The sequence below is a fragment of the Eptatretus burgeri genome, unplaced genomic scaffold (assembly GCF_056783735.1).
Source record: "Eptatretus burgeri isolate ZD-2024b unplaced genomic scaffold, Ebu_testis_v1 Ebu_testis_scaffold_3155, whole genome shotgun sequence".
In the NCBI taxonomy this organism is placed as follows: Eukaryota; Metazoa; Chordata; class Myxini; order Myxiniformes; family Myxinidae; genus Eptatretus; species Eptatretus burgeri.
In genome coordinates this window covers 214,940-230,812 of record NW_028225103.1, presented here as the reverse complement: position 1 = coordinate 230,812, position 15,873 = coordinate 214,940, and the positions used below count along the sequence as shown (strand labels likewise).

The 15,873-nt window shown below is 43.3% G+C and overlaps 1 protein-coding gene across 4 annotated transcripts in view; it reads right to left on the bottom strand.

Annotated features, from left to right (window-relative positions):
* LOC147006719 (F-box/LRR-repeat protein 4-like) overlaps window positions 1–15,873 on the bottom strand; it is a 36,677-nt gene that overhangs the window by 9,724 nt on the left and 11,080 nt on the right. For 2 of the 4 annotated variants that reach the window (XR_015054625.1, XR_015054626.1), the window contains exons 3-9: window positions 14,531–14,909; window positions 13,971–14,215; window positions 10,967–11,180; window positions 10,368–10,439; window positions 8,026–8,160; window positions 3,646–3,823; window positions 2,046–2,212 (exon numbers count right to left, since the gene is read on the bottom strand). Coding sequence is in view for 2 of the 4 variants with exons in the window: in XM_085868092.1 (XP_085724218.1) it covers window positions 2,935–3,098; window positions 3,646–3,823; window positions 8,026–8,160; window positions 10,368–10,439; window positions 10,967–11,180; window positions 13,971–14,215; window positions 14,531–14,909 (1,387 nt within the window). In the remaining 2 variants the exon portion in view is untranslated. Of the gene's footprint in view, window positions 1–2,045; window positions 2,213–2,655; window positions 3,099–3,645; window positions 3,824–8,025; window positions 8,161–10,367; window positions 10,440–10,966; window positions 11,181–13,970; window positions 14,216–14,530; window positions 14,910–15,873 lie in introns of those variants that run through there. The other 2 variants (XM_085868092.1, XM_085868093.1) reach the window with 1 other exon arrangement.

Here is a 15,873-nt window from a genome sequence, read left to right as displayed (position 1 = left end):
TTGCACGTTCTTTGTGTTTGCTCTCATATGAGCCTCGACATTGTTCACAAAAAATTTAATTTTGTGTGAAACTTCAGCAGATTGAGTGAAATTGAGCGATATTGAGTTGAGGTCCTTCAGGACCCCAGTTGGTAAGATTCGGTTGTAAATATGTTGGTAGATGAGGGTCAAATTAAGATAAGAAACTGAATTCTCATCGAACAAAAGGAAAGGGAAGTTGGACTTTGATAGAATTAATAATTAATTTATATTCGTCCATCAATGACCCTAATCAGATGAAATAGCCAATTTTCAGGGAACGAGGAAATTAGTCAAAGATTCACGCTGAAACGATTGGGAAAAACAAATAATTTCATGGTTAACACCTGTACACCTGATCATAAGGACGAACAAAGAAAAAACCCTGACAGGTGAAGTGAAGAACTTCCTACAAGAGAAAAAACAAACAGTTATCGGATTAAAGATATCCCAAAGTTTGAGAAACAAAATAGAATTCCAGTTCATGTTTACACTTCAAATTTTAAAAAATGAATCGTGTGTGTGTGTGTGTGTGTGTGTGTGTGTGTGTGTGTGTGTGTGTGTGTGTGTGTGTGTGTGTGTGTGTGTGTGTGCGTGTGTGTGTGTGTGTATCCCCCTACATTTTGGTGAGGGGTCATGTTGGATCGAGCAAGTTGTGAAGTTTTCTTGTTTTCAGAGTTTCCTTCGAGGGTTCTTTTCAGGATCATCACTGAACTTTCAACTGTCGTTCGTTCGTCGTTGTATTCATTCCCCGGAGTGATTTTTAAGGAGTCAGTGAAGGTTTTCTTTACCATTCCTGTAGCTTCGACTATCACCGGGATAATTTCAGTTTTCTTCAGTTTCCAAGTCCTCTTGACCTCCATTTTCAGATCCTGGTATTTGGTAATTTTCCTGATTTCTGTATCATTTAGTCCAAAGTCCTGGAAACTGAAACGTCGATCAACAACGCCGACTTTTCCTTTTTGTGTTTGAGCACTATGTCCAGGCACAATGCTTTGTTTGCAATGTCCACACTTGGATGGGATAGATGTAAATGTGGATTACTCTACAGTTGCTGTCATGTCTTTCTGTGCGCAGCTGTTCTGACATGAGTATTTTCATCCTGAAAGGAGGTTACTGGTTCTTCCTGTTTCTTCAACACAAAAGCTGAATTTGTCCGATTGGCTCAATCCCGCCATTTTCTGCAAGGTATTAGTGTGGTTCATTGGTCTTGAGCATTATGACTCGTTCTCCATCCCAACTAATTTGATCTCTTCTTCGCCGTTCCAAAGAGCCTTCCTTGTCGATCCTTGCTCTGTTGAGCTCTATTTTTAATCTTCCTGCTCTTTTGTCATTCTCCCATTTGTCACACTATATCTGCAGATATTTATTTTTTTATAATTTCCCTTTGTTATTTTTTTTTCAATCATTGGGGCTGTGTTTGTTTATGTTTCGTTTTCCTGTGTATTATCTGTAATTTACACCTGTTCTCCTTCACCAATAGTATAGACTTTGCAGTGGAGGATGATTTCCTTCTCGTCTAAGCTCCAGCTTTGTTAATTTAATCTTCTCCCATTTGTCACTGTTGGTTGGAGAACAGGCGACACCATTTTATAGTTGGTGTGGAGTGCTGTGTGAGTTAGTTTGTGGTTATTTAAGTGTGATAACCGATGAAACACTGCAGAACACAGAACACTTGTACGGTTTGTCCCCAGTGTGAACTCGTTTATGTTCATTCAACGTTGATAAATGACGAAAAACCTCAGAACACACAGAACACTTGTTCTGATTCATTACCAAACTTGATGGTAATTTGTACATTGGGGGGGAATAACAAGTACCGGGTATACTGTTGTTACATTCACTCTGTGGAGTTATATCAATTATTATTATTATTGTTACTTATAAACAATAAAACTATAACATGAAGAATGAGTTTGTGATTCAAACCTTCGTATCGAAGGAACGAAACATCGATAAACTCCGACTCGATCTTCCCTTTCACAACAGAATCCAAAACATAAACAATCGGAGCGAACGTCACGTACCGGGTCCGGACTCCTTGTCCTCGGGTGAACCGACCATGGACCCGCGGTCTGAGGGAGAATCTCCCGGACCGACCGCGTTTCCTCCATCGGAGCCGCTCGTGAATCCCGGGGTGTTCGCTTTGTGATGTTCACCGGAGAGTCCTCGGGTCATCCTGCACCGTCTGGTACTGCAAGTACAGTGTGGTAAAGGAAGGTAAGCTGTGGTACACCAGTCAATTACATGACAAACCAAAACAGACCATGAAACACAAAAAAGTTCTGGGGGTATTCGATCAGTCGATACCATATTTGTGCCTGGTGTTGAATTAATGGCGAGAGTAGTGGGCTTTGGATCCTAGGGCCCTGAGTTCAAATCCCCTTGGCTGTTGAATTAATTCCAGGTGGGGTTGACTCAGCCTGTCATCCTTCTTGTTATCCAGCCTTGTTAACAGAACATTACACGACGAAACCGATCGTGATGGCGGAACGTTATACATTTTGGACCTTTCCCAGGGAGGACCGAAAATCCTGCACGAACCTTGGACCATGGAGAAAATAAAACAGAGTGTTTGCATCTGTTGTCAGAATCTGCAGGGGTGAAGGGTGAAAGAGTAACACTCCAAAAAGGGTGTCGTGAGTTTGGTAACATTTATTGGCACAACATTTATCAATTTGAACTTTGGTGGATGAAATTGATAAACAAAAAGTAATCCATTCAGTTGATTTCTCATCAACAAAAAAACTTCGTAAAACCACATTTGATAACCGTGATAATAACACAACACTTGTAGCTTTGGTTCTAATAAAGTTCAGCATTTGCAGGATCATCACTGACATGATACAATCGGTTTCTCATGCATGGATCAGAGTGATCCTCAGGTGTTTGCAGCTCTGAACGGGTCATGTGACCTCACAGGTAGCTGGTATACTTGATGTACACGTGGGGAAAGCGATTTTCTAGTTGGACGGCGATCTCCTCATCCGCCGAGAAGCAGAAGGAAACGACAAGGAAGCGCATATGCCGACAGGTATCAAGCAGGTGAAAAATCCCTCCAGTGGTCACCAGTGAAGCACCTGCCACACGCACACAGATAGAATCGCTCCAATGAATGACATCTGGAGTCAATGACATCCAATGAATGAATGACAGCTCACAGTCATCTGGAGCTTTGGTGTGCAGTTAAAACAGCACTAAACTACAGTACAATAGCACTCAGTGGAGCGCAATCATCCACCAGGACAATAAGGACAAAATGTTTCAATTTTGGTGAAGATCTGGAACCGGATACGATAATTTTTTGAGTGGTTCTTCACCATTGAGAGATAGGGGGTCAAAAACGATATCTCAAAACGTTATATGGACGGATTGAGTGGAAACTTGGTGGATGAGTTATGAAGGTGACGAGAACAAGCCGATTAGATTTTGGTTCAGGTCTGGATGAAGATCCAGCCTATCAGTGGACAACAAAACGTAAACGGTTCAGCCTGGAGGAGGTACACACTCCACCAAGTGCCTTTCTCGTTTCTACTTGCAATTTTTATTTTCCTTCCACATCGAGCAACCTCTGTGACCCTCTTGGATCCATCCACATCAGTTCCATCATCTCCTCAATTACCGTACCCAGTATGTCCAGCTGCTCCAGTAAAGGGCAGTGATTGGCGAGCGATTCGAGGTCAGTGTCGCTGACGGAGAAATTAGCCGTCAACACCAGTCGGCGCAGTCTGGGCAGCTCTCTCAACATCTCACCGAGAGCACCACCATTTGCCCGCACCTTCATACAGCAGCCAAGGTCCAGTTCCTGTGTGGAACAATTAAATCAACATAAGTATTGTGTGCAGTTTTAAAATTCCTATTAATTCAAGTCTTGTATTGCACAAGAAGAGAGGCATTATAGCCACCAGAGTGTTTCCGAAAAAATATAACTTGACAAAATAACAAGCCCAACAAAACCATTCAGTATTCTAAGTGATCAAGACGCTGGAAGGAAGAAAAAAGGGGAATTAAAACGATGACGAAAGGGGAGGGCAGGGAGTGTCATGAGAGGAGGAGAGTTGGTTGTTGACAGTCGCAAGATAAATGTTTTATAAACTATAAGGGCACTCGGTAGAGAGCATACCTCCACCTTGCTGATCAGTTTACGTCTTGTATCCCACTGATCGTCTGGATATGGATTCAGACAAGTTTCGTCCAAATGCGTTCATAACTTTTTGAGATATCCTGCGATATGTCGCTTTCGGCCCGATCTCACAACGGTGAAGAATCACTCCAAAACGTCTCGGATCGAGAACCGGATGTGGATCTCCACCAACATCAAATACATTTTCTCGGTATCACATACCCAAGTCCACAACTTTTTGAGATATTTTGTTCACAAGGAAACAAACAAATAGCCAAACAAACAAGCAGACAGATCGACAGGGATGAAAACATAACCATCATCCACCTTCGGTGGCAGACGTCATGATGTTGTTGTTTCTGGCTCGCGGTTTGAAAGTTTTTATATATTTTTTGCACGTACGGGCACGTACTAGTAATAACAATGAGAGTAGTTGTGCCGGATACCGGACAACGCTCGTGCCAACGACGATGCCATTCCACGCCGCCTGTTCCGATGACGATGCCGTCCCACACCGCCCGTTGCGGTGACGATGCTGTCCTATTTTATCATTTTTATCAAACTATATTTCTCATGGCTAGTCCATCCCAAGAACTGCCACTTATGACTGCAAGCAGTCGTTTCTACGTGAACAAAAATGCGAGCCATGAGGAATGAAGTTTGATCAGTATGACGTCATAGTTCATGAGGTTTGCTGGCCATATTTGATGGAAGGAAAACGTTTAAAAATGTATTTCTCTGGAACCACTTTACTGATTGAAGCAAAATGTCTACTACCCATGTGGAAAAAGGTGTGATCACAATGACATCAAAGGTCACATGGTTTGTCAGCTACGTTGGATTGAAGGAAAACGTTTCAAAACCATTTTCTATGAAACCACTTAACCGATGACGTTTTAGTTATCAAACTTTGATCATGTCATCGGTACTCAATGACACACCTAAACTTTTGCAACAATTGGTTCTGTGGTTTGACAGAAGAAGATTTTTAAAGCTTTAAACTTCAATTCAATATAGCTGCCTGAACATGTGACCGATGACGTTTTTGCTCTCAAACCATATTTATCATGGTTAGTCGATCACACATGAAGTTTTGCGTCGATCTGTTAAACGGTTTCGGAGAAGAAGATTTTTAAAGGATTTTTTTTTTCAATTTAAAATGACTGACTGACCATGTGACCTATGACATAATAACTTTAAAACCTGTCTCAAATTGGCAAGTCGATCACAAATATAATGTTGTGCATTGATCAGATAAGGTGTGTGTTCTTGTGTTAAATATGGATGCCAAGAAAACCATGTGATCAATGACGTCATCATTTTTGCACTGCATGAAGCAATGGTATTGGATCATATTTGTAAAGTTTTCCATCAGTGGGTTAAGCGGTTTCAGAGAAAGAGCCTTTTAAGATTTTGCTTCAATCCAATATGGATGCCACACCATGTGACTGATGATGTTTTAATTATCAAGCTTTAATCCCCATGGGGAGCCGATGACACCATTAAAGTTGTGCGTCGATTGGTTGGTGGTTTGAGAGGACTTTTTTTTTTGTTTTGCTAAAATCCAACATGGCTGCCAAACCACATCATCGATGACGTTATGGTTATCAAACTTTCTTCCCATGTGGACAATCAATCAAAGTTGTAAGGTTTTGCATCGATCTGTGAAGCTGTTTCAGAGAAGATTATTACCTCTGCCACCGAAGATGGATGGAACTAATGTTTTCACCCACGTCTGTCTGTCTGTCTGTATGTTTGTGAACAAAATATCTGAAAAAGTTGTGGACGAATTCAGACGAAACTTTGTGGATGAGTCGGTTCGGTGAAAAGAACAAGCCGATTCAATTTTAGTTCAAGTACGAATCCAGATCTGGCCTGTAAGTTTGTATTTTTGGGGTTTTATGTATACATCGTCGAAGCTCATATGACAGCGAGAAAACAACGCACAAGGGGGGCAGGAGACAAGAGGGGTGTGAGAAGGAAGGACAAAACAGTGGATGGGGATGGGGTGGGGAACACAGGGAATACAAGATGGACACTACAGGGACTTTCAGGAAGGACAGCAGAAATTTGAAGGAGCCTGATGGATGGATTAACGGGTCGAAAAGATCGAGGTTTTGGATGGGGGGAGATAAGAGGTGGTGGTAAACAGCTGTTTTGAAGGCCTTGAGGGAAGAATGGGATTGAAGAGAGTGTGGGAGTTTATTCCAAAGGTGGAAAAAAAAGAGGAAAGAAAGAGTGAAGGTGAGCAGTGATTCGTGATTTTAGTAGTTTTACCAGAAGGGGGTTGCTTGCATACCTCGAGCACCCTGCGGAAATATGGGAGGTGGGGGCATATCTCAGACAGAGCGGTGGCGGGGGGACGGGCGAGACCAGAGAGGAGACGGTAGAACACAGAAAGACCACCGACCTGCCTGCGGTGAGAGAGTGAGAGGCCCAAAGACAGCCTCATCGCGGGAGATACCATTGATCCTCAATGCATTGGTTTCCACGGTGTGAAGCCGAGAAAGGTGAGAATCCGGAATAGCAGCTCAGAGGGGAGAGCAGTACTACATCAGGCTCCGGACGAAAGCTTTGTATGTAGTCAGGAGCTCAGGTGGGCCGAGGAAGGACTTTGCATGACGGAGGATTCACAGTCAGCGACTGGCTTTGGAGGCCAGGTTGGAAATGTGGCTTTCCCAGGAAAGATCATGGCAGATAGTAGGACCCAGAAGCTTGAATGAAAGGACTTCTTTCAGAGGATTGTTGAGAAAGTAGATGGGGGGTGGGGAGTGGCGGCCTTGGTTTAAAGCCTGCCTGGAGTTGGCTTAATGGTTAGGGTGGTGGATTGGGATCGAGGGTCCTGAGTTCAGATTTAATGAGATGCCACCAGGATTTGGAGGAGGGATAGAGGTTTGAGAGTTCAAACTTGAGATTCGAAAGATGGTATTTTCTGGCTCTCCTGAGGGCAGATACACACTTATTCCGAGCTTTACGGAAGGAACTGAGATTACCCTCAGTTGGGTTTGCTTTCCATGAGGCAAAGGAAAGTTGTTTCAGGACAACTGACTTGCCACAAACATCAGTGAACCATGGGTGGGAGGAAGGGTATGTCAACTGAAGATGAGAGGGGATAAATCTGTGCATGAGGGAGAACAAGTTTCTTTGAAAGAATTCCCAGGATGAGTTGATGTTGGAGAAAGTAGCGATAGGAGACCAGTCTATAAGTTTGATGGCTGCTTGGAGACCCTGTCTCCGAGCTTGAGTGAATTGCCAGGCTCGACGGCAGTGAGGTGGTTCTCTGATAACAGCCAGAGAGATGTCCACTTTGACAAGGACGTGGTCAGAAGAACCGATTGGAGCGGAGTAAGAGCAGCAAATATTTTCAGGGAAATTTGTCAAAATCAGATCCAGAAGAGATAGAGTACCATTGGTTGAGATCCGGGTCGGGAAATTGACCGATTGAGTGAGTCCCAATGAGTCACAGAAAGCTTTTGTGGAAGTGCCATGACAGGTGAGAGAGGTCCCCACACCTAGCTAACTGGTATGATGACAATTGAAGTCACCACATATGAGGAAGAGAGAGTTCGGATGAGAACATAGAAGTTGGTCCATGTTTTCGGATAGTGAGGTGTAAATGGAGTCATCACTGTTTGGTCGAAGGTACAGCACACAGCACAGCACACACACACATGAGGTGGGAGTGGAGGGGAAGCCGTTTCTTCAAACTTTAAAAGCTTTCAACTTCAGTCACCTTGTGATACAAATTATATTTGATGCGATAATGAACGATCTGCATCATTTCGTGTGAAACTAATTTTTTTCATCCCAAATATACCGCTTTCTCCTTATTCAATAACAGAAACTTTCAAGCATTGTATTCGTGTTTATCTCAGGCCATGTACCTCAATATCCTTACAACGGGATGTCAGGTGTGCCAATCCGACCTCCGTCAGCCAACGGGATCTCCATATATCGAGCGAGCGAAGCTGTTGGCAGTTTGAGGCCAGACTGAGTAAGACCGTGTTAGGATGTTCCACCTGAGGTTGGAAAGATGAGGAACATGCATCGTGACACCCATTGCTGCAGGGGAAGGAAATGCTTCTGCGAATCCTACAACACATGGGACATTCAAACTCAAACAAATCTCCCACAAATATGTCATCGGCGGCAGTGTCTGACAAACATACAGTCCTCGACTCCTTTCTTATTTCAGGCACGAGCTTTGTTTATAATTTAATTCCTTCATTATCCCGAAGCTTTTTTCAAAAACAGGTGGGAATTGTAATCGGCTCTGTCTGTCTGTCCGTTCATCCGTCACACTACCTCCTCCTAAACAGATGGGCAGAAATTCACAAAACTTGGTAGTTGTGATCACCATATGGCAAGAATGTACAAGAACACAATCGTTTTTAGTCATGCCCCTGGGGCGGGGTCAACAACCAAAAATGTAAATTTTAACATGTTTAATCATAACCACACATAGACTGTGTTTATATTTACAGTGGGGAGAACAAGTATTTGATACACTGCCGATTTTGCAGGTTTTCCCACTTACAAAGCACGTTGAGGTCTATAATTTTTATCATAGGTACACTTCAACGGTGAAAGGCGGAATCTTAAACAAAAATCCTGAAAATCACATTGTATCATTTTTAAATAATTAATTTGCATTTTATTGCATGAAATAAGTATTTGATCACCTACCAACCAGTAAGAATTCCGGCTCTCACAGACCTGTTAGTTTTGCCTTTAAGAAGCCCTCCCATTCTCTACTCATTACCTGTATTAACTGCACCTGTTTGAACTCGTTATCTGCATAAAAGACAGCTGTCCACACTCAATCAATCAGACTCCAACCTCTCTACAATGGGCAAGACCAGAGAGCTGTCTAAGGACATCAGTGACAAAATTGGAGACTTGCACAAGGCTGGGATGGGCTACAGGACAATAGGCAAGCAGCTTGGTGAGAAGGCAACAACTGTGGCACAATTATTAGAAAATGGAAGAAGTTCAAAATAACAGACAATCTCCCTCGGTCTGGGGCTCCATGCAAGATCTCACCTCCTGGAGCCTCAATGATCATGAGAAAGGTGAGGGATCAGCCCAGAACAACATGGCAGGACCTGGTCAATGACCTGATGAGAGCTGGGACCACATTATCAAAGAAAACCATAAGTAACACACTACGCCGTCATGGATTAAAATCCTGCAGCGCACGCAAGGTCCCTCTGCTCAAGCCAGCGCATGTCCAGGCCCATCTGAAGTTTGCCAATGACCATCTGGATGATCCAGAGGAGGAATGGGAGAAGGTCATGTGGTCTGATGAGACCAAAATAGAGCTTTTTGGTTTAAACTCCACCTGCCGTGTTTGGAGGAAGAAGAAGGATGAGTACAACCCCAAGAACACCATCCCAACCATGAAGCATGGAGGTGGAAACATCATTCTTTGGGGATGCTTTTCTGCAAAGGGGACAGGACGAATGCACCGTATTGAGGGGAGGATGGATGGGGCCATGTATCGTGAGATTTTGGCCAACAACCTCCTTCCCTCAACAAGAGCATTGAAGATGGGGCGTGGCTGGGTCTTCCAGCATGACAACGACCCGAAACACACAGCCAGGGCAACTAAGGAGTGGCTCCGTAAGAAGCATCTCAAGGTCCTGGAGTGGCCACGCCAGTCTCCAGACCTGAACCCAATAGAAAATCTTTGGAGGGAGCTGAAAGTCTGTGTTGCCCAGTGACAGCCTCGAAACCTGAAGGATCTGGAGAAGATCTGTATGGAGGAGTGGGCCAAAATCCCTGCTGCAGTCTGTGCAAACCTGGTTAAGAACTACAGGAAACGTCTGATCTCTGTAATTGCAAACAAAGGTTTCTGTACCAAATATTAAGTTCTGTTTTTCTGATGTATCAAATACTTATTTCATGCAATAAAATGCAAATTAATTATTTAAAAATCATACAATGTGACTTTCAGGATTTTTGTTTTAGATTCCGTTTTTCACAGTTGAAGTGTACCTATGATAAAAATTACAGACCTCTACGTGCTTTGTAAGTGGGAAAACCTGCAAAATCGGCAGTGTATCAAATACTTGTTCTCCCCACTGTATGTGACGAGGAAACAAAATATCAACAAATCAGATGAACTCATCCAGAGCTGGAAGTAAATCAGTTTGTCTTCACAATCATAAGGGACTATCGTGTGACTGTAAAACACCTCTGCGGTGGAACAAAGAGGTGCATGTACCTCAGAACAGTCTCCGAGGTTGAGATGCCTCAACTCTGTGCAGTTGGAAATGATCGACAGAAGACTCTCCGTCTGAAACAAGGTGGGAGTACGATATCATCCTTTAACACTGGTAAAATAATCCCCTTCCCATCCATGGAGCACAATGACAGAGAGAAAGACTCACTTCGGCAGCTTATTCCAGAATTCAACGTTTTATGGAGTTTAAAGATCTAAGAACCAGTCTGAGGATCTAAAAACCATTGTGGTACCGTGCCAGCAGGGGGTAATGAACCATGGAGGTTACAATCTCATTTGCAATCTCGTGGAGATTCAAAAAAATCTCTCACAGGAAGTAGACCATGTAGATTAAAGGAGGGCACTACCAAGGCCACCATCAACCTTGCCTCGTTCAATGGGTCATGGAAGCAAAGTAAACAGGAAATGTTCAAAATTCCCGTTTCATATGTTCTTTGTGTTTAATTTTGGTTTCATAATCCTCATTGCATCTGCGTTTAAACATTGCAATAAAAAAAAAAATCAAGATTTACTTAAAATGGTTCAATAAATGACAAAATTGCGAGAGAGTAAAACGAACATAAACTATGTGAAGAGCTCACATTGATCTGCGTTCTGTACAGGACGAGGCGTTGTAGCCTCTTCAAGGACGAGAGCTGCCTGAATTCTCCAGGTGGTATTCCGTCACATGACGACAGGTCCAGGTCACGAAGGTTTGGGCAGTGTTTGATTACAGATTCCAAGGATTTGTTTGTGATCCAATGGCAGTTTGCCAGCTCCAGGTGCAGTAGGTGCTCAGACCACTCACCCAGGACACTGAAAAAGTACCGCAGTTAGACATTGGGATGGTGTTTTAAACAAAGCAGTGAGAGAAAAGACGAACCTCAAAACCAACGAAACATCGACCTTCGTTTGCGACTGTGGTGGAAAACTTATTTTTAAATATTAGCTCGATGTTTATTTTTAGTTTGGCTGTGGCTCAGTTGATTTAAACTTCACAAATCATAGCTTTTATCCCATAAAATAAATATATTTGCGAAAACTGAGATGATAGACAATGTTTGATTTAAAAGCTCATCAGAAATATGATTATTATACTGTATTCGTCGATGAGTATGTGTCTGTGATTCGGGATTAATTATTCCCATGTATGAGTGTTCACTGATTTGATTAAAGCTTGTGTAATTACAAAAATGAGCCCCATGGAAATGCAAACAAAGTCCAGGAGGATTTTACTGATACAGCTCTGTGTTAATATTGCTACTTAAACTAATAGCTAACAACATACTTATGCTTTTAAATGCTCGAAAAGGTATAAAGTCTATTGCAAATCATTGTAATTCACTAAAGTCGTTTTGTCACCATAAATGGAGTTGTTCACCATGAAGGATCATGGGCAAAATGATCTCACCCAGAGTTTAGGCAACGTCCTTAAAAAGAGGAAGCGGCCCACACATTTGCCTTCGCACGACAGCAACACATACTGCCCAAAGGATGAGGGAGCCCCTTGTCCTGTGGATCGAACTGCTTGCTTGCAATCAAACCACAATCGAGTGGAGGATTAATTTCCATTCTTTCACATGGAGACCAGTGTTCTCATGCTTGCACACAAACCATACATGGTGTTCTGCGAATTAAGAGACCGAAGAACATTGAGTAATATATCGTATTGTGAAGATAACATGAACTGTTCTTTGTCCGACCCATGCCCCCTCTTCCCCCATTTCTATGAAAATAATTTTGCTCGAAAAAGCTCGGGTTGTGAACAGATCTCTGAGAGATGGAAGTTCACAACACCTCATCTTGGTGTTGCTCTGTGAATTTGTTTCTTCCCGCATTCACCTGAATGAATGGTTCAACTCTCATTGGGACTGGAGTTACGAGAGTGATTCCAATGGAGGTTCCAGTAATTCCACCACGGGACAATACCGGGCTTTGTCGCCTCTTCAAAGATGAAAGCTGCCCCCAAGTTATCTGGGGGATAAAGACCCCATTGAAGACACGACTTTATTGAAAATCTTTGGTTGATATGCTGCACCCTCGATGTCGTAGAAATAATTTGACTCAAGGAGATAATTAAATGGGATTTTCAACATTCCAACAAATGAGAATGATTTGATTACGTGATGATCGGTTGCAGGGTGTTTCACGATCTTTCTTCTTCCATAATAATAAATGTCAGTGTGTTTGTCAGTGTGTGTGTCCACCATGACTTCAAAACCATGAAACCTACCAACCTGATACTTTGCATGCATACGAAGGGAACCCCAAGGGAGTGCATGGGTGATCACAGGGCGTTTGGTATAATTAAAACACCCCTTTTGAAAATAATTAACAACCTTATTTAATTACATCCTTTATCAAGCGCCTCCCCGGCCACCTCGCTCTCCCTCACTGGGGTCTTAATTCGCTATCTTTTGGCCTGCTCAACAATGCCTTGACTTGGAACAGGCCGCAACGGTTTCTCAACAATAAAGTTTTTTTTTTTTCACTTTCCTCACTCGTATCATCGAATGCCTGATCGTCAGACCTACAAATCACTGGGTACATTGTAATGCTGATAAACACCTGGAGACACCAGCGTTCGCAGATTTATTTCATTTCCACATATGTCATAACCTCGACATTCGTCAATCTGAACCGAATTACAAAATTTAAACTCAGGAAGTCAACTTATCAGCAGTGCAGGGCTTATCAGCAGCCGACTACTGAAAAAAGTGTTCATTTACCCAATTCGGTCATTTTTGATATTCTAGGCATCTTGGGGTAAGTGTATGTTTAAATTACCAATCGACGACACGTATAGAAATACCCATATGAAAAGAAATGGATGGGACAATTACCCACCAACTTTAACAAAATTGCTCGTGGTTCCCAGGGTCCAACCTCCAATAAATTCTCTGCATGTATGTTTGTGTAGGTCTGAAAATCATGGGGAAAAACGGCGAGGCCAATCCCTACCAAATTTTGCAAACTTACTGGCGGTTCCCAGGGTCAGGTCATGGGTAGAACCCCTCGGACCCCTGCAAAGATAGTGTGTGTGTGTGTGTGTTTTTGTACATCTGAAAATGAAGAAATTGAACTCAAAGAAGGAAACGAGGCCATTTGGTGACCCTTGATCTTGATCGGGTGACCCAGCTTACTAATAGCAATTGGATATAACCGTCAAGGAATGGTGATGGGATGGGATGTGATATGATGTGAGGACAACTCCAACCACCCTGTCGCATAATGACGTTGCAAGAGCCACCTGTCAAGGACTGCTGAGGACATGGTATAGGATTTTAAAGGACGGAAGGGCCACAAAAAAATTAATCAAACTAAATAAAAACAGCAGCAGTAACAATTCCGTGACTTCAGCATGGGAAACGCTTTGAGAAAACTCTACTTTTGATTGGGTCAACCTCGATAAACTGAAGAGTGGTAAGTAAATATATATCCTGTTAGCAGAATTGTAACTGGTAATAATGTCGACTAAGTTTGTTGGTGATTGGAGAAGCGGTCAGAGACGAGATGGGAGAGGAAACTGATCAGAATGAAAGAGAAGTGGAGAAGGTTCACCAAAACCCAGGCCATAGATTACTAACTTTGCATTCAGTTACTCACTTTTCAAGGACCGTAGGACTGAATCTTCCATCGTTTCCAGTCCATGAGAGACCGAGCGAGCGTGCATGGGTGAGACGAGGCTTCAAAGCCAGAAGGTCTTCCTCGCAGAGAGATGGCCAGAAAGGCTTGAGGTCCAGGTGTTTGTACATGGAAGGGTTGTAGCAGTAGTCGTGCAGGGTATGGCTGCACTGAGCGAGGCAGCACAGCTCAGGGAGCGTCAGGTGAGATAAAATAATTTCGATAATCTGTTGTGGAAGTGAGGCAGCAAAAAAAAAATACATCGATTTCATTCTCAGTGCATCAACCAACCTGACCAACTGTCACTGTCCAGATAGTCAAGGATGTCCATCAAATTATAAACCAGTAACCCCTGAAAACAACCCAGGTGACCACTAGTGTAGCCATCAAGGCTTCCAAACACAAACAGATTTGGACAGCCATTTCAATGTTGACGCCATCGTCTGAAACCATTCTGAAGCCAAACAATGAGATGATGTGATCTGGAAAACCAAGTTTTGAAAGATGAAGAAAAGATGACGAGTTGGGGTTCACATACTCACCTCGAAAGGTAAAAGGTCGAAATATCCATTACTTGTAAAGTGGGAAAGCTTCTCTTCCTCTTCGTTCGCCCTCCTTTCTTCCTCTATGTGTTCAACCATATCTCGTCTCCTACTTCTTTCAATCCTGTTTTGTTTCTGCTGAACACTTTCTGACTCAGCAAGATCTTCATTCTTGCTCATAATTAGTTGCATGATGTCCACCGGGATACCGTACAGAACCACAGCATCCAGGTCCGTGCAGTAAGCGCTCAGGGAGCAACTGAACTCCACACGGAGGACGTTCGTCGCAAAACCCGGTGGTCGTATCGGTGGAGAAAACGTGAATGGGTCGTTCGGTAGAAGATTGGTGTCCGCAGGGCCGGACCACAGCGTCCGCCACCTGCATTGTACATCACCAAAGTCAACATGTTGAGGAATGTCCTTTTGATTTTACTATGAAGTAGACATTGTGTATTAGGGTGTGGCTCATGTCGAACATCTCAAATGTGATACAAACGGATGTGTAAAAGGACATGACTACCATTATTAAATAAATTAACAAATAAATGAATGAAACTTCATGTTGTATTCAAAATTTACACAATGATCCCCTTTAGCTGTGTGGAATGTAATGGCTTGAGGATGAAGATCTTCACAGTACAATAGGGGGCTGACAGGATGGTCTCGACTCCAGAGGTACGCACACTCACCTTCAAACCGTATAGCTTGGGTTCGAATCCCGACCCAGTTACAAACTGTCATCCTGATGTTTCACAGGCAAGGTGATTCATCAATGCGTGTGTCGTCCCTCTTATGGACGTTGAACAGACCATGGTGTCTTTCGTGAAGAGGAGGCGAGCTTTTGCCGGCACCATGGTCAAGTTACAAATTCCTGCCCTAATCAGCAAAGCTATGGCACTGCATCATTGGCACAGCTGCACCCTCAGCCAATAATGCCACCCTGAAGCCCTGTGCTGCATACGGACAAAGAAGGACAATCGGACAATTATGGTAATGAGATTAACTTTACTACATCTCTATTACTCTCACACTGCAGTTGAGTGCGAAAGAACACACCACATACAACACCACACGTCCACACCACATCCACACTCTCCCGGTATGAAATCTAAACAACTCCTTCATTGTGTGATTGAAACAAATGCAGATGGCAACGAGACCATTTGTGCTCGTCCACCGAGACAGGGTACATGTTGTTGCGGCCACGGGTACCGAGACGCCAGCTTGTCACTCAGGGGGATTAATCCCAGGTTGTCCTCGGACGAGCCGGACCTGGGGCCACCGCTCATAATTAACATTGTGGTTCGGTGGGTTGTTTTTGGACCACAAACGCAAGCGCGCGG